The sequence below is a fragment of the Platalea leucorodia genome, assembly GCF_965183815.1.
Source record: "Platalea leucorodia genome assembly, chromosome: 4".
Lineage (NCBI taxonomy): Eukaryota > Metazoa > Chordata > Aves > Pelecaniformes > Threskiornithidae > Platalea > Platalea leucorodia.
In genome coordinates this window covers 69723432-69746408 of record NC_138826.1, presented here as the reverse complement: position 1 = coordinate 69746408, position 22977 = coordinate 69723432, and the positions used below count along the sequence as shown (strand labels likewise).

The following is a 22977-nucleotide window of genomic DNA, read 5'->3' as shown; positions in this document are numbered from 1 at the left end:
AATGGAAGTATTTTATTGCAACTAGATTGCCGCTGTTTTCAAAGGCGGCAACACAGAACATCTGTCCCTTGGTATTCCCTGGCACAAAGCCTCTCAAAGGCATCTTTGACTTCTCTAGTAAGTGTGTAGTTAAGGTGAGGCATAGAGGACCCCATCTAAGACTGCTGCCTACAGATGCAATTTTTTTTCTTCTAACAAGACCATAAGCTGTCAAACTCATAATGCTATAGGAATGCATTACTAATTTTGTTGTTGTTGTTTTCAAATATACTTGTGCATCTAGTCTCATGCTTTTTCCTTTTCAGATATGAAATCTTAACTCCAAATGCAATTCCCAAAGGATTTATGGATGGAAAGCAGGCTTGTGTGCTGATGGTAAGACATCCCAGAAACTCTACTTGAATAGAATAAACTTCATGGGTGTGGTGTGGAAATTGAGTGGTGCATGTTAAATGTATCGTACTCACAGACCAAAATTCCAATGTCAAATGTTTTGTCTGAAAGGAGGGTGCAAAAAGCTGTCTCTTGGCTTCGCAGATGAAGGCTTTTGACTAGCATGAGGTTCAATAATCCTAGGCAAAGAGGATCTTTCTGTTTCCACAGATGCATACACGTTGAGATGCCAGCAGTATTCATGGAATCAAAATGCTTAGAAGCATTAATGTGATCTTTAGGACATGCTTAAAGTATGAGCTTCAAAAAACTTCTTGTAATGGCCTGTTGATGACAAATGCTGTCAGTGAAGGCTCCAGTTAATTTCTGCAGAATTGCCTGCTTCAAAGAGAGAGCTTTGGCTCTGTAGCTTGAAGACTAGGGGAGACTGAATTGAATTTGGCTGTAAGGGATTTGCTTTTTTCAGTCTTAAAGGAGTATACCTTATTCCTCATAACTAGCCTAAGTGTTGACAGCAAATCCTTTAAAGGATGTGAAAGTTGGTTGGGGTGCCTTTTTTTGACAAAGATTAGGACTGGGAAAAAATAAATAGGAAGGATCAACAGATGCGTTTCCTTTAGGAAAGGCAGAGGGCTCTTGGGACTGGGCATATGTTCCTCACAGCATCCCTGTAGTTCTGGATACTTGATGTGGTGTTATATTGAACAATGCTTTCTATCGTATTTTCTGTCTCTGGTTACCTCCATTTCATGCTGTGCTTGGCTGAGCTCTAGCTCCTCTAATTGGGACAGGACTTCATTGGGAGCTAGCAACTCTGGTTGGCCAGAGTTGCTCATTGCAGGGAAGGGGTATCTTACAGCCATGAGACACCAAATATGTTTTGTGATGTTTCACATGAAGCAGTCTTTGCAGGAGATTAATTCTTCTCTCTCTCATTTTAGATCAAAGCATTGGAGCTGGATTCCAATCTTTATCGAATTGGACAGAGTAAAGTGTTTTTCAGAGCTGGAGTCCTTGCTCATCTTGAAGAAGAGAGAGACCTGAAGATCACAGATGTCATTATTGGCTTCCAAGCATGCTGCAGAGGCTATCTGGCCAGAAAGTAAGGACCATATTTTGTAAAGTACATTACAAACGTGTATTTCTCCCATTCAGGTACAAGTTTCTCTTACAAAAAAAACTGACTAGAAATTATTTTTTGTCAGAAAGGTCATGATTTATTCCTTGTATGTAACAGTTGATGATTGTTTTTAGGGTTTTCTGATCTCTGTAATGCCGGACTTCTGGCACCTCCAAGAAACACAGTGTGCTGCTATCCCACATACTACCAGAGCTGTAAAGTCTGTTCCTCTCTGTAGGAATACTGTACAGCAGGCAAAGCTTTTGACAGAAGAGCTGCAAACTGCAAATGTGAAAATGAAAAGATCTTAGTACAGTACTGATCCAGGAGGTGCAGGATTTCTCTTAAGCTATTAGGTAGGACTGCAAATGGTACAGTTCTAAAAACAAAAGTAGTATCTGTCAGATTGGCAGGAAAACACACCTCTGTTTCAGATCTCCCTTTTTTGAAGTGAAAATGGTGAGGCTTTTCAGATTAGAAGACATTAAGGAAAAACTTTATTAAATAGGAATTTGAATAAAGGAAAGGATAACCACTCTTACCTGAGCCAAAAAAAAAAAAAAAACACCAAACAAAAAAACTTTAACAGATAGGGGAATTTAACTGGAAATTTTGCTGGTTTTTTAGGAAGGGAACCTTCTAAAGTAAAAATGTAGAGGTATCTAAGGAAGGGCTTGGTGGAGAAAATTGTGTGCTGCTGTGGATTCCTTTGTCTGACCTCCACTTACCTTGCAGAGCTTTTGCCAAGCGCCAGCAGCAATTGACAGCCATGAAAGTGCTTCAGAGGAACTGTGCTGCCTATTTGAAACTGCGGAACTGGCAATGGTGGAGGTTGTTCACCAAGGTAATACTTTTCCCTTTGCAATTTTGACAGTTCCATTGCAATTTCAGCTTCTCAGGTTGAACCAGAGCACAAAACCTACTTCCTCTTACAATTGGGCTGGCTTGCAACTACACCTTGATTCATTTAGGCAGAGAATATCACAGTGTATTTTATAGCTGTGCAGTATGCCTGCATAAACCAAGTGCAAGGCTATATCCAAGTAATGTTGCAGAAAAGCAGAAGTCATCTTTTAATGCTTTGCACCTAAGAAGAATAAGAGGATTGCTTGCTTTGGTGGTATAGCACTTCAAGGAGTCACATACTATGTGGCTAGTCAATTTAACTAGACAAAAATTGTTAATACGGTGATGACTTGCCATCTTTTTCTCCAGGGTTGTAAGAGCAAAGGAAAAGCACTGAGGTCTGGTCTTGTTAGACGTGTAGTCATTTTACCTTTATAAGACAATGAACACATGAGGAAATGGTCTGTTTTCTAAATGTATGGGATTTCTTGCTTTTTAGCCATGAGATTTTGCAGCTAAATGAGAGTTGAGAGCAGAGTTTAAGTTTTTCTTTTCTTTCCTGTGAAATGACTTCTAAGGGTTTTTGATGGCGGAGCACAAAGATGGGTGGTGTTTGTTTTTTGTTTACATTGACCTACCTGTGAATTTTCCCACTGTATGGCAACTTTTTTATTCTCCTGCTATTACTACTTAGCCCTTGAAGGTATGGAATTTACCCAGCCCTTTCCTGATGCATCCCATCCTGGGGGAAAAGTTGGGCAGGCAGAAAGTGTGTTATTGGCAGAGTAGATGATATCTAGTCCTCTGTGAGCCTCCCAGTGTTCACAACAATTGGTCAGTCCTTCAAATATGACACTTGCCTAAAATGTTGTTTTATTCAATGCTTATCGAGTACAAGAGCATTTCTTCTTGTTTTCCTTGTTCCTTATACATGTTTCATTCCCTTGGTTTCCCTTTCAGGTGAAGCCCCTTCTGCAAGTAAGCAGACAGGAAGAGGAGATGATGGCCAAGGAAGAAGAACTAATAAAGGTCAAGGAGAGGCAGCTAGCTGCAGAAAATAGACTGAGTGAGATGGAGACCTTCCAGGCTCAGGTGACTTTGCAAATCTCATGTGTAAAAGTCATTCTCTCTCTACCTGGCCAACTGCTTGAGAGCTCCTCCTTTGCTTTATTGGTCTGATGGATAAACTTCAGGATTCCAACTTGTTGAAATATGTAACTTTGCTGCGATCTTGTTCAATATCCTTTGCCCTTTTTCCCAGCTCAGTTCTTCTAGCAGGTCATTTTGCACAGTGACCACCTATTGTCCTTCTATAGCCATTATGTGAAGAAAAGTCTCCTTGCAGTATTATAGCAAGCTGGTTGAATTCAACCTCATCATTAATGGAATCCATTTTGTTTGGAACACACAAGGTGGCAGCAGGATTGTTTTTCTGTAGGGCTGATAATTACTTGTGTTATTTTTGCAGGGGAAAACTAGACAATCTCCTTATTTCCAATGGATATGGTCTTGAGAAATTTGTTAAGGCTCATGTAATATGTGGTTGCAGTGCATGGTTAGTGAAGGAGAACAAACACTTCAAAACTGTTTTGATACTTAGCTTTTGACTAGCAGCAGGAGACTGCTGCAATGATTAAGACTGTAACTGTGGAACACAGGAGCACATAACTTCACTTAACACAGATTGCTAAGTGTTTTGGTAAATTGGAGCTTGTCTTATTTCTGGCTTTGTGTCCTGTGTAGCTAATGGCAGAGAAGATGCAGCTGCAGGAACAGTTGCAAGCAGAAACTGAACTCTGTGCTGAAGCTGAGGAGATAAGAGCCCGCCTGACAGCCAAGAAACAAGAACTAGAGGAGATATGTCATGACCTGGAAGCAAGGGTGGAGGAAGAGGAAGAACGGTGTCAACATCTGCAGGCTGAAAAGAAGAAAATGCAGCAGAACATCCAGGTAATGCTTTAGGAATGCTGTCTCTTGTCAGTGAAGAGGCTAGTAAGGATTAGAGTGGTTCTTTTGTCTCAGCTTGGAGGTAAATGGGAGAGAGAGAACAAAAGGAAAAAGCATAGAAAAATCTATCTGTGGAAATAGCAATAGAACACAGCGATTCTGGTGCTGAGCCTGAGGCATTCAGTCAGTCATCTGGAATGAGCTGTTCTGTTTTTGAAGATGAAGATGATGGCCACTTGTCAAATAATTAGACAAATTTTTGCGTAAGCCAGGTGTTTTAGGAATGATAGCATTCTTTGCAAAATAGTATTGTTTATTCTACTAGAAAACTTGTTTGTTAGAATGCAGTATGTTGCATTAAGTCGTGGCAGAGATGTCACTTCTGGAAAGCACTAATAATACCTTGAAGGAAGGGTAAAGAAACCTTCCAAGTTCTCGTATTGCTACTGTGCTATCACATTGGTTAGGGAGCAGCACTGACACATGCCTTGCTTTTCTGTGGGTATTGTGAAGGAACTAGAGGAGCAGCTTGAAGAAGAGGAAAGCGCAAGGCAGAAGTTGCAGCTAGAAAAAGTGACCACAGAGGCCAAATTGAAGAAACTGGAAGAAGATGTGATAGTTCTGGAAGATCAGAATCTCAAATTGGCTAAGGTAAGACTCCTGCAGCTTCTTACGCAGGCTAAAGATGCACAGGTGTTTCTCCTGTAGCCATGCACCAAAGGTTGACCTTTCCCATATTACAGGGAAACTTATGAATGAATTCAATCTTGTCTTTGACAACGCTGGGCTGAATTTTTGAAATTAGCTGCCTGCCTGTATTCTTTACAAGTTAGTATTGTATATTATTTAAATAGCCTTGACTAAGTAACAATCCACAAGCAAATGTTTTCTGATACATTGTTATGCCCAACAATATGAAATTATTTCATAAACAGACTTCCCTTTCAGCTCTGAAAGGGCGATCAAATCTTTAAGTAACCGTTTATTTGAATACTATCTGTAATCCTGAAAGGATTTCTTTTGTTCCAAGTTTCCTTGTAAAACGAGTAGGCACTCATGACATTGGCATCTTTAAGCACAGTTAACTCTGGAAAAGTCTCCTGTAGTTCCAGCAGCTGGTTTGACGCTGCCTTCTCAATTCTGCAGGAAAAGAAACTGTTGGAAGACAGAATGTCTGAATTTACAACAAACCTGACAGAGGAAGAGGAGAAATCTAAGAGTTTAGCCAAACTCAAGAATAAGCATGAGGCCATGATCACAGACCTTGAAGGTAGTTTGGGGTTTTTTGGTTTTGGTTTTTGTTGTTGTTGTGTTTTGTTTTGGGGTTTTTTAAAGGCAGATCCTGCAAAGGACTTGCCTGTTTAGTTTTAGGTGGCTTCTTGTTAAAATTTGTTGAACTTCAGTTTCATTTCTAGAGTTTTAGCCTTCTCCAGTTTCTGAGGGGTTAAAAATTAGTCTATAGTGTGTATGCTATTGATCGGTTTGATAGAGCTGTTCAGTAGCTGGCTGAAGGTTATGTGCCTTGTCAGCTGAGCCCTTGATCTAAATAAAAATCCTCTCCAAAGCAGCAGGCCAATGGAGAAGAGAGGCTGGTTCTCTTTCTTCTCTTGCTTTGGAAGTGTCTCCACTTTTCTACTTCCAGCAGCATCAATCTGTCAGGGTTAGTGCTGTTTCTGATATCCTGTTTGCACAAGTTCTTCAGAGTTCAAGCTAGAGGCACTTCATCTGGAGTCTGCCCAGGTTAACACAGCAGGAGCCAGACTATTTAGTTTCAGTAAAGGGAGAGCAGAGCCTGTGTTCAGCATCGCTTAATGAGTGCCTATGCCTGTGTGGTGTGAGTGTTGGGAGAGACTGGCATTGTGCTGGCATTGTTACAGTGAAAGGGGGGGAAGGAGGTTTGGCTGTAAGATGAGGGAAAGGGAAATTGCCCAGATATGTTTTGAGGGCAAAGTATGGGGGCAATTGCATGTATAGGACCTGACAGAATAGTACACTCCAGCTACAGTTTGGACAGTTGTATTATTAGGAAAGAAACTATTGCTTAAATAACTTTATTTTCTCTGCTCATACAATGTTCTCTGAGTATTTGTCGTCTGTGTAACTTAATGTGTCCCCATCTCCATCAGAACGTCTGCGACGTGAAGAAAAGCAGAGGCAAGAATTGGAAAAGACTCGTCGAAAGCTTGAAGGGGACTCCAGTGATCTGCATGACCAGATTGCTGAGCTGCAGGCTCAGATTGCAGAACTCAAAATGCAGCTGGCCAAGAAGGAAGAGGAGCTGCAGGCAGCCTTGGCTAGGTGAGAACCTGACCTGCGGGGTTCAGGGGCCACCAGGTTGGGAAGTATTTCTTGTCTTGTGTCACTTCGAAATAGGGACTAAATGGAATCTGTGGCTGTTGTATTTCAGCCTGTGAACTGTTAAGATCCACATCCGTGGCATCAGAGTTCTTTAGCTGCTGCTCACTGCCTCATTCTCTGTACAGAACTAGACTATGAATGTAATGTGCATTGCACACGTTTCACTGGAGCAGTAAGATTTCAGAGGGGGTTAAAAAGCAGTGGCAACACACTGTCTCTCTGGTAGTTGCTATATTCATCTATTCAGTGAAGTGTCCAATTCCCAATGTAAAATGGTGCTTTCTCTTCTGCTTTCTTCTGTTGTCAGTCTCTCTCTGTCCCCTTCTTTAAGGTAAGTAATTGTGCTCTCTCAAGTATTGGGAAATAGAACTTAGAATTTGTAGATGATACATGGATCAAAGTTTGTATGTAATATTGTAGAGCTGACCCATACGAGCTTTTTTCTTGATTATTCTTGGTAGGACAGGTGGTTTTAATTTACATATGGTTTAAATCTGGCTCTGACCAGAACCCTATGTTGAACACAGGGTGGAAGAAGAGGCAGCTCAGAAGAACATGGCCCTGAAAAAGATCAGGGAACTCGAATCCCAGATCACTGAGCTGCAGGAAGACCTGGAGTCAGAGAGAGCGTTCAGGAATAAAGCCGAAAAACAGAAGCGGGATCTGGGAGAAGAGCTGGAAGCATTGAAAACGGAGCTAGAAGACACGCTAGATTCTACAGCTGCTCAGCAAGAGCTCAGGTAACTCAAACATATAGCTGTGTTGTCTTATTTGGGTTTGCTTTTGACTTTTCTAGTAAATGCTGCTGCATCCAGTCTCTTACCAAAGCAAGTCTTCACCTTTATCAGGGTAGACTGGTTAGCAGCCTCAGTGACTGCAGAAGGAGGTAGTGTGCAAGCTGTAGTCAAGCCTGCATTACCTCACCTGATGCAAGAAAGTTAATTTGCTCCCTAACCATAGTGGTAGTGATACCCCTGAAACATTCATACTTTCAGGCTATTACTACTTAGGCTGAAAGTAATACTGCCAGCTTGCACTTAAGAAGGGTGCAATGCTAAGTTCTAACTTTGAAAAGTGTCTTTATAGCTTGTACGGCTAAACAGACCTTGGCATTTTTCTGCATTAGAGATGCTGTCAGTGGATATACGCATCTGTTTGATTCTCTCCTTGGCCTCTAAATGGAATTTGTGAATTTTGCAGGTCAAAGAGAGAACAAGAAGTAACGGTTTTGAAGAAGACCCTCGAAGATGAGGCAAGGGCTCATGAGGCTCAAATCCAAGAGATGAGGCAGAAACATTCACAAGCTATTGAAGAGCTGGCAGAGCAGTTAGAACAAACCAAACGGGTATGTGGAACAGAAAACACAAGGCCAAAGCAGTCAACCTTCCTGAAATGGTAGCTGCTCTATGACCATGTGTTAGAGCTGCAGAAGAACATGAAATGTTCGTGATATTAGGTTTCTGATACACGTGCTCTTCTTCCCTTGGTAGATCATTTTTCACTATGAAGCATATATGAAGTTGTTTAAAATTGTTGCATTCATTCTTTTTTCCCGTCAGGCATGTTATACTGCATAGCAAAGACCTTCTTTTCACTGCTAGCACTTGTTGACTTGTACAGCCTTTAATTTGGAAATCTGATGGTGCAAGACTACCTCCTGTATTGTTGTCTTCTCTGATTGTTAGATTGTCCCCTGCTTATCAGTGGCAGGCCATTCAAATTGTTTTTTCTGAGTAAGCAGTCTACAACTTAGCTGCTAAACATGCAATGTTAGCTTGCTTGTTGGGGGAGAAAAAAATGTATTCTGTGGAAGGATCCTCCCATATCTAAAGTCTGAGGGGTTTTGCTGGTTTTTTTTCTCCTCTTCAGGTGAAAGCAAATCTTGAAAAAGCAAAACAAGCACTGGAAAGTGAGAGGGCTGAACTGTCCAATGAGGTGAAGGTTCTTCTCCAGGGCAAAGGGGATGCTGAGCACAAGCGGAAAAAAGTAGATGCTCAGCTCCAAGAACTGCAGGTGAAATTTACAGAAGGTGAAAGAGTGAAGACCGAACTGGTTGAGAGGGTTAACAAATTGCAGGTGAGTGGCATTGGTTTTCCTTAGCTTCTGATTCAGCCCAGGGCTAGAGAGAAAAGGTGGTAGGATGGTACCTCCCCATAGCTAGTTCAAAAATCTTTTTCATCTTGAGGATAAAGTTCCTACAAAAAGCAAATCCATAGTTTGTTTCCCAAGGACTATGCAAACTCCTTAACTCCTTGCCAGGGCAGGACCTTTGGATTGATGTCACTTATCTTGAGCAGCCCTGAGAAGGTGAAGTAACCAGTTGCGATTTGAGTTTTGTAATTCTTAAAGTATCAGCATGTCTGCTCCCCTTCAGCATGCAGTGGTTTGTATAGTACGGTTCTGTAAACATTCAGTTGCTTGTAAACCTGGAGTGGCACAAACAGACTGATGATTGTGTAACTAATTTGGAAGACGGTGTCTTGAAGTTTTGTATTGTGGTTGATGGTGATGAGGAGTGGCTCAAGGGTGATGTGGAAACTTAGGGTTTTCTCCTCCTTTCTTCAAGGGAACAAGAACTCTCTTTGATTCACACGGAGCATTGTCTTCTGCCCTCCTCTTTATGGAGGGTTGTCATAAAAAGTTGAGCATTGCCGGTGTGTGCACTGTCTTTTGGAGTGTGAAAATCTAATTTTGAGACTCCAGATATAGTCCTAAAGCAGATAGTATAAAATAGAAGAGAGTTAGTGTAATAGAAGCTCTTAAAATTCTTGCCAGGCTGTATAAAATCTCATATAGGCCTTAAAAAAACCAAAACAACCAAAACCAGAAGGCTGTTGCAACAGAGGTGATCCCAAGTAAAAAGATCTCTTTTTGACTTCTTATCTGTCATCCCTGGGACTTTGGAAATGATGCATTCATTCCCCTGAGAGATGATATACATGCCTTACTGTTGAGAGGTGCCTCAGTTTTCACTTTTGGGTCTCGTTGCTGCTCACTTATTCCTAGCTTTGTTTTTGCTGATGCATTTAATAACTGATACTCTGATCTCTCCTTCAGGTTGAGTTGGACAATGTCACAGGTCTGTTGAACCAGTCTGACAGCAAATCAATCAAATTAGCAAAGGACTTCTCTGCTCTGGAATCACAGCTTCAGGATACACAGGTGAGAGCTTTGGAAGCCAAGGCATCTGTGTATTGTGCAGCCAGTGTCTGTTACAAATTCTTAAAGTGAGGAATCACTCTGGACACCATTAAATACTGGATATACACTTCAAAGGATTGGGTCTGGCTTTTTTTGCTCAAGGGTTATATTGCATGGTATTGAGAGCATTTTTACGGAAACAAGCTGTTAATCTTCCTTCCGCTTCTTCAGTATGTGGAGCATATGTAACTTTCCCTGTCTTAGATTTAGAAGTCCTCCTCTATCACCTTTCTGCTTGAGAGCTCTTTGCTAGAACTGCACTGGAATGCCAGGTTCTTGTTTGAGGTCTTCATAGCCAAGTATTTGACAGGGTTCTTGTGTGTGTGATTTCCAGTAAATTTGTAAAGTTAAGCAGAAAATTTTATTTCCTGGTGGATGTTGGGAAAGTGATAGATTCAAGTAATTTGGTATTTTTTCAGGAAAAAAATCATGCTTAGTCTTATACTTTGGGATACAACCACCATTTACAGTTAATAGAATATGACTCTTTTGGTAAAGCATGGAGTACCAAGCAGAAGGTTGGGAAGGGAAAGGAAGAGTGCGCCAAACCTCAGATACTAAGTAACCTTGAACAGTCTTTGATGTTCTGTTTACTTTTTACTTTTTTTAAAAAAGAGACTCAAAGATAGTGCACAATACAAAAATTATGCACTAGTTTGAAGACTGGCCTTATTAGTCTCTACAGATCCTTCAGCTCAAGCACTGGCAGCATAAGCCAACAAATGTTGGTGCCCTAAGTTGTTAAATGACCACTGTCTTACAATTCTGTTAAGACCAATGTTGTTTTTAACTATGCTAAATCACTTTAGCCTGTTGTCCCTTTCTTTGATACTTGAATATGAGAAAGTCATGTAGCAGAGTACAGTCACGCTATTGTTGGGAAAGGTTTTAATGCTTTGTATGCTACTCAGAGGGCTGTGGATGGCTTGTGTGGTGAAGTAGTATACTTCAATCCTTAGAGTGTACAAGAGAATAGGACCCTTCTGAATACTTTGGTTTTATGCTGACTCACTGGAAGACAATTATTTAAAATCTGTCTTCGGTTTTCTTATCTGTGAAATAAGTTGCATACTTAAACTCAACTTCAGAAGTACTCATTCTGGAGAGAGTGGGTGAGGGTTGTGAGCCTTTAAAGCCAAGGAGCAGTGCTGAATTCCGCTGGTGTGTTTGCTTTATAGGAGCTGCTGCAGGAGGAGACTCGCCTAAAACTGAGTCTCAGCACTAAGCTGAAGCAAATGGAGGATGAGAAGAACAGTTTCAAAGAGCAACTGGAAGAAGAAGAGGAGACAAAGAGAAACCTGGAGAAACAGATCTCTGTTCTTCAGCAACAGGTACAGAGTCTGCATCCCATAAACCAGTGACTTTTGAGAGGAAGCATAAGTGCATCTCTGTCTTGAAGGAAGTAAAATCTAAATGCAGAATTAACCTGTAGTAACAGGACCTTTCCTGGGAAAGGGTGATCCTTCTGATTTGGGTGAGAGAGGAAATGAAGAGGTCTCTGATGATAATCATATGAACTGCTTGTAGATTTCTATCTAGGAATTCCTTTGGGAGTTCAGTCATACTACTCCCCCCTCAAATAATACTGTACCTTCAGAAATGAGCAGACTTATTTCCTCAACTTCTGGTGCCAGTAAACTACATACAGCGTTATCTGTGGCATGGCTTCACGTGCAATCTTTTCTGTCCTTCAGGCAATAGATGCAAAGAAGAAGATGGATGATGGTCTGGGCTGCCTTGAGTCAGCAGAGGAAGCCAGGAAGAAGCTGCAGAAGGACTTGGAGGGCTTGAACCAGCGTTATGAAGAGAAGACAGCTGCATATGACAAGCTGGAAAAAACAAAGACCCGCCTGCAGCAAGAGCTGGATGACCTTACTGTGGACCTCGATCATCAGCGGCAGATTGTTTCCAACCTAGAGAAGAAGCAGAAGAAGTTTGATCAGGTATGACTTGAGTCACTGGGCATTCAGTAGGTTCATCTTATTGACAGGTCTGCTTTAAGAGTACTTAAGCAATGCTGCTTGGAGAATGCATATTTATTTCTGAACTAAGGCATAGCATATAGAGTGGAGAAATAAGCTTTCATAGAAGTAAATTAATTCTGTTCCATGCATAAGAAGTTTAGTGGTGCTCCTTTTCTCAACGGGATAACATTTCTATCAAGACCAAGATCAAGTTCAAAGTGTTGTTTGCAGATCATCTTTGAAAGTTGGAAATAATAGGTTGGAGGCCTAGGGAACCAGAAGTTTGTTCATTTGGGGTCAGCACAGTTATTAAAAGTGGGATGGCATGCTTCATTCTTTGAAGCTGCATTTTCTTGGTTCCTTCTGTCCATGGCAGAACACTATTAAGAAGGCAGTAATGAAAAGATGCCTGTTTACCTTGTTAGAAAATTGTCAGTAATTTCTCAGAATACTGATGCTGTGCTCTTGTAGCTATTGGCGGAGGAGAAGAACATCTCTGCCAAGTATGCAGAAGAACGGGACCGTGCTGAGGCAGAAGCCCGTGAGAAGGAGACTAAGGCCCTCTCCCTGGCCAGGGCCCTGGAAGAAGCCATAGAGCAGAAAGCTGAGCTGGAACGAATCAATAAGCAGTTCCGTGCAGAGATGGAAGACCTGATGAGTTCAAAGGATGATGTTGGGAAAAGTGTAAGTATGAAGTTAAAATATCTGGGCAGGAAATGTCACACAGGTGATACTATTAGTTTGATACTGCAAAAAGCTTATGCTAGTTTGAACACAGAGGAATGTAGTAGAGAATACTGGACACATTGTGAGTTTGTGAATGTTATGTTTGTATCATATTAGTAAGCGGGGAAAACTGGGTTGGAAGTGCCTGGAAATGACCAAATGAGGTAGGGGCAAACTGAAAATTAACTCATATCGTTGTGGCAGAAATGAAGGTATGATATGAGCCTGATATGTAAAATACAGGGATTAGCCAGGCAATGGAAGACAGTAACCCGATATTTCAAGACAAAAAATGTTATAAGTGGGAAGGAAAAGAAAAAATTTAGAGGCTAAAAGGTATTTTCTTGAATTCTGTCAGAACCAGAGGTGTCCAGCTCTGATAAGTCTGCAGTAGGTCAGGACTGGGCTAACAAATACTTTTCTCTTTCTCCCCCCTGCCATACATACATGACCAGCACTAATAGATAATTGTGATTCACACTGGAAGCTTGCACATATGCAAGCAGCTGGCTTTGAGGGATATCTTTGCCCTAATACAAGGGACAGATACAGTGTTCTTGTATCCTGTCTTATGTAAGTCACTGTTCTTAGACTTTTTTGCTCTCAGGATAGGTGAAATTGTCTGCATTGTTTGAGGAAGCCTCACATGTGGTACTGTGCTTGTAGGTCCATGAGCTGGAGAAGGCTAAGCGAGCCCTGGAGCAGCAGGTGGAGGAGATGAAGACACAGCTGGAAGAGCTGGAGGATGAACTGCAGGCCACAGAGGATGCCAAACTGCGGCTAGAAGTGAACCAACAAGCCATGAAGGCGCAGTTTGACCGGGACCTCCAGGGACGTGATGAACAGAATGAAGAAAAGAAGAAACAGCTGATTAGACAAGTAAGAATTGCTCTGTAAATCCTGAAAGTGTTCCATACGCAAAGGCACTTGATGTCCAAAGATGGTTAGACAGACACTGCCAATCCACAGATTCTTGTTAATGGTATCTCTCCAGGCAGCGCTGCAAAGCTGTGAGAGACTTTCCCCCTTGTGTGTGTGATTGTTGAAACAGCCTTTGTCTATCAAAGGAACCAGTGTAGCTTTATTAGTGAGGAATGTTAGCCCCATCCCCCTGCCAGGAAGAATGAAAACAAGTCACATGCTTGCACTTATGTACAGTTTGAAAGGGGGGTGCAAAAAGTAGCTGTTGGGAAATCAAGGAGCTGAAACACTGATGCCTGTATTTCTCCATACAGGTGCGGGAGATGGAGGTGGAATTGGAAGACGAACGAAAACAGCGCTCCATTGCCGTGGCTGCCAGGAAGAAGCTAGAGATGGACCTGAAGGATTTGGAAAGCCATATAGACACTGCTAACAAGAATCGTGAAGAAGCCATCAAGCAGCTCCGCAAACTGCAGGTGAGATGCTGCAACTGTTTTAGCTGTCAGTGTAGAGCATTTACCCAGGGAAATGGGATACAAGATTTCACCTCATGAGAACATGCATCAGTGTCAAAAGAGCAGCAGAACCTTGTAGCATTTTACTGTGAAAGATTTATTGGCATTTCAAATATCCTTCTAACCCTGATCTGCCTGTTTAACTCCCTAGGAGACAAGCTGTAGGGAAAGCCCACTCTAGTGCTTGCCTCATGTCAGTGTTTTTGGAAAGGCTCACGGAGCTGCAAAGCAAGAGGGACTTAAATATCATTTAGGCCTTCTCCTGCCCCAAGACAGTTCTGTTATGCTTTTGTAATTCCTACAGGCATTTGTCTGATCTAAAAAACTCTAAATCCTCCCTAGACTGTCCATTCCATTGCTTCATTAGAAAGCTTCCTATACCTTCCCTTCCCCCCTCCCTATATCTGACAAGATTTTATTTTTTTCTGCAATTTAAGTAGTCCTGTTTGCTTCCATTACTACTTCTCCTTGTTACTTGTGAAATGGGAAGAGGCTGATTCCTTTTGTTTTTCCAGCAAACTTGTTGGTAGCTGAAGATTAATGAATCCCTGTTTCCATTTTCCCTCCATATTTCCTGTAAGACAAACAAACCCAATTCATTAATGTGGATGCTCTGAAATTCATCCTTTTTTGTTCTCCCTTTTCAGGCGCAGATGAAGGATTACATGCGGGAACTGGAGGACACACGTACTTCCAGAGAAGAGATCTTGGCACAGGCCAAAGAAAACGAGAAGAAGTTGAAGAGCATGGAGGCAGAGATGATCCAGTTGCAGGAGGTAATGGAATATTCATGCAAGTCAAGGGTTTATTCGTTTTCTTTGGCCAAGAACTAAGTGTAGCAGTCTAAGCTCGAGTGGTTATTTCCTTTCTTTTGTACTTTTTGCTCTGCTCAAGTATGAGGTCCACTTCAAAATGCAGAATTTGGCCCTTTCTTGGCTGCTGTGATAGGAGTGTGCAAAACAAAGGAAGCTGTGGGGTGGGTGGGGAACAGACTATGTCTTATAATCAAGTCTGGATCTAGCTAGAGACCATACCACCCATTACCAGTAACTACTTTTTCCTATGCTGCATTAATTGGTAGCTTCCCATTGGATCACTGACCGTCTTGTTTTCATTCCAGGAACTTTCAGCTGCTGAGCGTGCCAAGCGCCAGGCCCAGCAAGAAAGGGATGAGCTGGCTGATGAGATTGCCAACAACAGTGGTAAAGGGTGAGTAATATTCCCTGTTTAAGGGTGGAGGAGCTGGTTTGAGAAAATACTTTGCAGGCTGTTATTTTTATGTAGACTGCAGCATGCACTGTATCCCCTCTGCTCTTGAAAGACTGAGCTTATTTTGTGAAATTAAAAGTGGTGAATTTTCCTCAAGGCATTAATGCCATCAACACTGTTTTCATGATCTGTGTCCTATAGAGCACTGGCCATGGAGGAAAAGAGACGCCTGGAGGCCCGGATAGCTCAGCTAGAGGAGGAGTTAGAAGAAGAACAGGGCAACACAGAGATAATCAATGACCGGCTCAAGAAGGCAAATCTTCAGGTACCTGTTCAGGCTGCATGTGCCAGTAGGGGTTCTCTAGTCTGTGTAAATTGTCAAGCTGCACTCTGAGTAATGCCAGCTGCTGTTTTATGTACAGTACAGGCCCTCAGAAGTCTGTAGATGCAAGAAAGATGAAACACCTGAATACCACAATACAGAAAATAGGGTGGGCGGTCAGGGCTGATGTTAACTCACTGGTTTTGATCATTTAAATCATTGGGTAGCTGGAACAATCTCCCTAGTTTATTAAAAAAACAAACAAAAAACACCAAAAGAAACAAACCCCCCCAAAAAATCCGCTAAACAACAACAAACCCCCCCCAAAAACTCCCAGTCTCTTTTTTCTGTATTAAGGGATTATGAGAAAGATGATCTGTAGCATGCTGCTCCAACTTGGCATGCTGAACAGTGCCACAATGTGTTTAAAAAATTACTTTTCTGCCAGTTCTATGCTTCTTCAAATGGACTAACCATATGGAATTTGTTAGGCTGCTATAGAAACCATGATCTTAATCTGCCTGTTCTCTGCCATATTTTATGTGCCCAACTTTGAGAGTCAAGCGTGTTGTTTTCTTAGTGCTCCAAAGCCAAGGAGCTAGGCTGATGGTTTCCCAAATGGCTTGTTTACTCTGGTGGAGGAGAGCATAGTTCTCTACTTGGTTGACTGTCAGCCAGAGCCTTGGCTTGGAAGTGGACTGAGTTCTTGGCCTTTCACCTTTGAAAGTCAGTATTTTTAAGCTGCTGCTTTGTAGTGGAAGTAGACAGACAGCAAATAAATGATAAATTAGTAAAGCGCACATATTGAATCCACTTGCCTCAGGATTTTTGTAATTCACTAACAATTACTGTGTTAAGTGCCAAACCATGGCCTTTGCCCCAGAGAGCATTGTATGTGATTGGCAAATTTAGCCCTAAGAGGAGGTTGATAAACCTGTTATTCAAGGAATTACTTTGAAAATCTGGGTAAACTAAGATATTTTGAGAAGTGCCCTGCCTACAGACAGCTCCCTCTGCATCGGAGTTATTCCAGGTATTCAGCTCACCCTGAGGGTCATTTTTCTTTGTGTGTCAGCCTGTGTCTGAGAAATAAATCAGCCTTTCAGGCTGGAGCACTTGATATGCTGAGTGCTTCTTCTCTCCGCAGATTGATCAGATGAATGCCGACCTGAATGCTGAGCGTAGCAACGCACAGAAGAATGAGAACGCTCGCCAGCAGATGGAGCGCCAGAACAAGGAACTTAAGCTTAAACTGCAGGAGATGGAGAGTGCAGTGAAGTCCAAGTACAAGGCTACCATCACGGCCTTGGAAGCAAAGATAGCGCAGTTGGAAGAGCAGTTGGATATGGAGACAAAGTATGTCCTAGTAGAAACTCAGTCTGTTTTACAAGCCTCCACCCACTGGCATTTTAAGCTCTTCTAAACAAACTCTGATTTGTCTGAGTGAGGGCTTCAGCCTCAGTATACTGGGTAGCACAGATGTAAGATCTTGTCAAACCTTCCTTGTTTTTCACTGTAGAGACTTCTAGCTTCTTCCAGACTTAGCTGCGGTTTTAGGAGTGGTTGTGATACACTTGCTGTCCCTCTGTAGCTTCAGGAAGGGTCATATCTGTGTGACATCAGTGCTTTTTGGTCATTTATGGGAAACGTTGCCTCCCATCCCCTTTTTTTCCTAAGTTAGGAGAACTTTTGCTCTCTTCCTTGTTTCTAACTTGCCCAAGTCTTGTTTGTAACTTGTCATCTTGTTGGGGACAATGGGAGATAAATTCTTGTCTGAGCAGCACTGTATTTCTGTGTAGGGAGCGCCAGGCTGCCAGCAAGCAGGTGCGCCGTGCTGAGAAGAAGCTGAAAGATATCTTGCTGCAGGTGGATGATGAGAGGCGTAATGCTGAGCAATTCAAAGATCAGGTGTGTATAGTTACCTGCAGCATTGGTGAGTCTTCTGGTGGAAGGATTTCCCTTCTATGACCAAGGCATCCTCTGCATGTAAGCGGGCTCTAGCGTTAACCTTCCTATAGATTTCTCTTCTTGTCCCTCACTGTGATAATTACAAGATGACACAGAAGAAAACGTAATGCTTTTAAGGAAAAGCTCGGAGCTGTGAAGTCCTAGGCAGCTCCCTTCAGAAAGGGAAGAGGGGGCTTTGGAAACTGCTTTTTGCTGCTCTAACTACTGTGCTGTAACTCTGGGGAAACACTGATCTCTCTTTCCTATACACGCTCAGGCGGACAAGGCAAACATGCGCTTGAAGCAGCTGAAACGCCAGCTTGAGGAAGCGGAAGAGGAGGCCCAGCGAGCCAATGCATCCCGTAGGAAGCTCCAGCGTGAGCTGGAGGATGCCACTGAAACAGCTGATGCAATGAACAGAGAAGTCAGCTCCCTGAAGAGCAAACTCAGGTAAGGCGGAGCATTTAGTGCAGTACCTTGGCAGCCAGTCCAGCGTAGTCTTGCTGTAACTGCCCGCAGCGGCAGCTGCCCACAGCAAACAGCGTGGCCAGGTACTTCCTTACCTGTTTCCAAAGCCTGCCCAGTCTGGTGAGTTCAGCGAAACCTTGTGGTACTGACGTACCGTCTGTCCTTCCCTAGGCGCGGGGACCTGCCGTTTGTCATGACACGTCGAATTGTCAGGAAGGGTGGAGGAGAGTGCTCTGATGAGGAAGTGGACGGCAAGGCAGATGCTGGTGATGCCAAAGCTACTGAATAAGTCCTCCCATTTGACCCAGGTTACACGTGATGGAGTGACCCATCCACCCTCCCCTCTTCCATTGGACTTTCAGCAAACCCTCTCCTCCTGAATTGGCTGGGGATCTGCAGAGCAAGCCCAGCTCTGTGTATCTGGAGCCATCGGGCACCTGTGTTCCTAGTTTCCTCCTCTTTCCAGTTTCCTAATCCTCTTTGTATTTAATGCCAAAGAGTCGGGGCTCTGAAATCTTACCAGCAGTTTGGCCACCACAGAGGCCTGTAGAACTGTCCGTGGCGTGTCTGCTGGTGAATCCTTACACAGTTTGGAGGGAGTAGGGTTAGGGAAAGATTATTTTTGCTGTAAATCTCCTTTTTTTTTTTTTTTTTTTTTTTCTTTCTTCGATTCTAGCTGCAGGGAAGCTCCTTCCTGTATTCTTTCCCCTCCCTCTTTGTTTGCTTTCGGCAATCATGTTCAGTGACCTCAGACTTCTGCCTCTTTTAATCTGCCCACCCAGATGGTTTGGGAGCAGTTTCAGGAAAAACGGTGTGCTTTGGCCATGGCGATTTGCCCTTTCTTCTTTCATATGTTTCCAGGGAGGGGTGAAGAGGGAAGCTCCTCTCGGGACCAGTTACCTGGAGGACTTGCCAAAGTTGTCCTTTTTTTTTTTTTTTCCTTTTTTTTTTTTCCTCTTCTTATTTTTACTGTCTGGACAGATCTCTGAAGTGCAATGATGTCCTGTTAGTGTCTCTGCGTCTGAGCGGTTTCATCTAAGGTAGCGTGGACCAGTAGTTAATGACAGGCTGGGGAAGCAGAACAATGTCCTTGTGCTTGTCTGAGAATCTCTGGGGGACCAAATATATTTAATGGTAATAGACAGAATCTAGGGGAATTTAATAGGGTAGTGGGCAGAGGGTGGGGATAAGGGGAGGGAAATCCTTCTTTTATTGACATGTCCAAGCCTCTTGCACCTGCTCTGTAACCAGGGGTTGGGATTAGTTATTGTGCACCATTGACTAAGAGTATATTAAAAACCCTTTAATCTGCACAGATATATGTAAGGCCTTTGTATCTCTCGTAATAAGTAATTAAGAAAAAAATAAAGGTCTGTATCACTGCCTTTCTATTGGGACCATGGTTATATAGAGATAGTCTTTACTTTTCTACACCATACACTGGTTGCTGGATTTACCTGTATTCTTAACCATATTGTATATGCTGCATTTAGACCTACTTATGAGCGAAGTAAAAATAATTAAATTTGAAGCGCCATACTGTATGCCTGAAGCGCTCTAAATGCAGGAGCCTTGTGTCCCAATTGCTGTCACAAAAAAATTTAAATTTTTTTTTTTATATAATAAAAGTGCCTTAGCATGTGCCTCAGCTGTGTGTCACCACTACAGTCAGTAATGGTTTACTGGTGCTCCACTGATGTTACCAATAAAGATTATCCATGTGCCGCAGTCTGTGTGTGTGTGTTGCTGTTCCCTCCTTCCCTAGGCGCGGTGAAGGCCATACGCGTCGCCTCCGAAGGCAGCGGCTGTGGGGTCAGAGCGTCGGCCTGTCCTGCCAGCAGCGCTGAGCGACCCTCCGTCGCTGAAATCGGGTGTTGCAGTACCCTCGGCGTGTTACTGGGGCAGCTGGCAGTGGCCAACCCTGGGGTTTCGGAGGAAGATAGCGCACCTTGTTGGTGTGCTTTGAGAGGGTTAGCTATTCAAAACACGAGGCTGTGAACTTGAGCCGAGCTAGTTTTGTTCTTGGCCTGAAGATGGTATTACTGAGTCTGTAACTAACAACTGTGCAAACAAACTCTCTTCTTCACTTTTACTTCCAGTCTCTCAAGTCACTGGAAAGTGAGGTTAGTGGAGGAGGTGATAGATGTCTAGAAGTCTGTTTTATCAATGGATTGTCAAAATTGCCTTTCACTCATCTTCCAGCTTGTCCCCAGAATATCTACTTTTTGCTACATTTCTGCTAGAAATTGAGTAAGGAACTTGTGGCTGTATTCATCTTCTGGTCCGTGGCTCCTCAAACCGCCCCAGGTGCTCAGGTATGCTGGTGCTACAGCCATGGCATAAAAAGCTAGAGCATGACTCCAGCACCTGATAATCGTAACCTTGTCCCCTTTGTCCTGCGTTGGCAGAGTTTTAAACCTTGGTGAGAAAGTCTGGGTTAGGAGTTGCAGTGGGGGCTGGGTCAGAGCCTGGGTGGAAGCGATGGGGAAGGAGGTGCTGGCGTTCGCCACGAGGGGTACGGTGCAGCCGGCAAGTGCTGCTGCCAAGGCCAGTGCTGGCAAACAAGGGAGCAGGGAGGGTGCAGCTTACGGTAAACACAGGGGAGCAGGCCTGTCTACCGCTCCCAAAGGGAGGGATTTCTGTCTAAGCAAACGTTGAGAGGGGAAAATGTCTTCTCATTAAGAAACTTAAGCGTAGGTAAAGGGGGGGGGGGGGGAAGGTGGGGAGATGTGCAGAAGGAGGAGGCATGAAGATTCACCATGTGCTCCTGCAGGTTTTACAAGCCCGAATAGGGATTAATGTGTAAAGGGACAGAAGCGTGTGCAGGGCGCGTGGAATGCGGGCGATGCTGTGCTGATGTCTCGTGTATACGTTGTTAAAATCAGGACGGGAGTTACTCTCGTCTGGGAGTTTACAGGTTCAGATACTTCGGTCTTTTTCCAAAGTGTTTTGCAGAAGCATGTAGGGGTATCTTTGTGAACAGCCTGCCCTTTAAATTACATTGAAATTGCTTTCCCATCATCGGATCTTGAACTAATGGCAGCTGGCCAGGCGCTGCCGCGACACAGAGCAGAACTGCGCTAACACCTGCGTGCTGACGGCGCGCTGACCCTTTTAAGCTCAGGCTGCTTTTTGCGCCCTTTGCGTTGGCGCCTGTGAGCCGGTGTACTGCTTGGATGCTGCTCTGTCCTGTGCGAGATGGAAAGAGATTTGTGTCTTTTTTTTTTTTATTTTTCCACTGGCACAGTACTTTCCTTCAACATTTTACCTTTTTGTGCATCCCCATGAAAGAGCAGAAATTAGCCTCCCACAACATTTTCCACTTTGCAGAGTGGAAACTTTTGCACCCTTGAGCTAGCAAGTTCTCGTGGCTCCAGATGAGTTGCTCTGTGGATCTCCAGAGCTGCTAACTGCCCCGCACAGGTTTCCCTGAGATTTTGGGGGTGGTCTGTGTATGTGAGCGGTTACAAATGCTGTAATAAGCAAGAGTGGAAAAGAGATCGAACTGGGACCTGATCTGCAGGCCCTGCGGAAGAGTTGTTCCTGGGAGGCGGTGGTGGAGCTCTGTTCGTTGCCTGCGTGATCCAACCTCGGGGCTGATCCCGGCAGGCGTTGGATGGGTCTGCGTGAGAGGGGGGCACGCGGACATAGTTTCAGAAGATGCAAGGGATGCTGGTAAAGTTGATTTCAAACATTCCGGTCCCTGCACTGGGCTGTTGTGCTAGCACAAAGGATGTGTAAACCAGATCACTAAATATAATAAACCTGGCTAAAAAACAAACAAAAAAAAGTTGTAGCGATGCAGGCTACAGCGGGACCTTTGCAGGCTGTTGTAAGTGGGACTGAGAGGCAGAGCACAGCCTCAGGGAGATGGAGGTAAATCACTGAACCTGCAGCCTGCACGGAGAGCACTCGGAGAGCAGCTGAGCGCTCAGCTTGTTCCTGCTGCAGCTCTGCTCCAGGGCAGAGCGAAGACAGCGGCCATTAGAGCCAGTTCCAGCTGGGTTCCCAGGCTGCAGCAGCAGTGACCTGCCAGGTTGAGGATTGAGCCCTCTTCCATTTCCTCCCCAAACTGCCTCAAGTACCGCTTTAATGTAAATGGAGAACCACTTTGTCAAAGTCCAGCGTGTAGATTAAATGGCTGCGGGGCTGGGATGCCTTAGTGACAGGCATGGTGGAAAACTGCAGCCTTCCCTGCCTGGAGGGGGATGGCAGCGAGGGAGGCCTCAGAACAGTGGTTCGAGTGATCTGAAACTAAAATGCAGGCTGCTGCGGCCCAACTAGGGATCAGCAAGCGACAGGCCCCGGGGCATTTAAAGCATTAATTGTTGGCCTGTGCTGTCCAGGAGCATCCATCCGTGTGGATGCACAGCCTGGCTTGTGGCCCTCGGAGCTGGGGGGGAAGCCCTGGAGCTGGTGTGGGTCCCCCATCCTGGCTGGGCACGGGGCCGGGGCACGGGGCCGGGCTCCCTGTCCTGGAAGCCCAGCCCAGTCCTGAGAGCTGCTCAGCCTCTTCTGGAGGTGCCTCGTCCCAACCCTGCTGGCAAGATCCCAGCTGTGTTGCCTTCCCTGAAGAGCCCAGATCCAAACTTTGCCAGGGGCATGTCCTTTTAAACTTTGTCTCCAAGCATAGCTGGAGACAATATTCCCAGTTCCAGGGCAGATAGCTAATACTACTAGATAACTGTTTGCTCTCTCCCTGGACCTATTTCTTTCTTTCTTCTGATGCCAGCAGTGGGAGCGAAAGCAGAAGGAAAAGGAGGAAAAACAAAAACAAAAACCAAAAAAACCCTCCACTCCTAAATTTTTGACTCTCCTGTCCTTACTACCATTTTGAGCCAGCGTGGCTGAGCAAAACGAACAGCGGAGCAGCAGTGCAGCCAGAGGAAAAGAAAAACGTGAAACATCTCAAGTGACGACGGTCTGGCACGTGAGAGGAGAGGTGCTGGAGTCCCTTCTCAAGTCAGCTCCCTGCAGCGGGGCAGCCTCCCTCACCGAGACTGGGGAGGGCTGGCCTACGGTGCCTTCAATTCGGGTAAA

The 22977-nt window shown here is 44.0% G+C and overlaps 1 protein-coding gene across 1 annotated transcript in view; it reads left to right on the top strand.

Annotated features, from left to right (window-relative positions):
• The window catches only part of MYH9 (myosin heavy chain 9), a 72104-nt gene extending 52439 nt beyond the window's left edge, over positions 1 to 19665 (top strand). The window contains exons 18-41 of the mRNA XM_082310913.1: positions 306 to 375; positions 1335 to 1495; positions 2249 to 2357; positions 3320 to 3451; positions 4103 to 4309; positions 4820 to 4957; positions 5453 to 5576; positions 6433 to 6604; positions 7192 to 7404; positions 7865 to 8009; positions 8534 to 8740; positions 9722 to 9826; positions 11044 to 11196; positions 11560 to 11808; positions 12301 to 12513; positions 13222 to 13434; positions 13791 to 13952; positions 14639 to 14767; positions 15112 to 15200; positions 15402 to 15525; positions 16670 to 16878; positions 17322 to 17430; positions 17747 to 17919; positions 18109 to 19665. Of these exons, the coding sequence (XP_082167039.1) occupies positions 306 to 375; positions 1335 to 1495; positions 2249 to 2357; positions 3320 to 3451; positions 4103 to 4309; positions 4820 to 4957; positions 5453 to 5576; positions 6433 to 6604; positions 7192 to 7404; positions 7865 to 8009; positions 8534 to 8740; positions 9722 to 9826; positions 11044 to 11196; positions 11560 to 11808; positions 12301 to 12513; positions 13222 to 13434; positions 13791 to 13952; positions 14639 to 14767; positions 15112 to 15200; positions 15402 to 15525; positions 16670 to 16878; positions 17322 to 17430; positions 17747 to 17919; positions 18109 to 18226 (3724 nt within the window). The 3' untranslated portion in view covers positions 18227 to 19665. The remainder of the gene's footprint in view (positions 1 to 305; positions 376 to 1334; positions 1496 to 2248; positions 2358 to 3319; positions 3452 to 4102; positions 4310 to 4819; positions 4958 to 5452; positions 5577 to 6432; positions 6605 to 7191; positions 7405 to 7864; positions 8010 to 8533; positions 8741 to 9721; positions 9827 to 11043; positions 11197 to 11559; positions 11809 to 12300; positions 12514 to 13221; positions 13435 to 13790; positions 13953 to 14638; positions 14768 to 15111; positions 15201 to 15401; positions 15526 to 16669; positions 16879 to 17321; positions 17431 to 17746; positions 17920 to 18108) is intronic.
• Positions 19666 to 22977: the final 3312 nt, after the last annotated feature.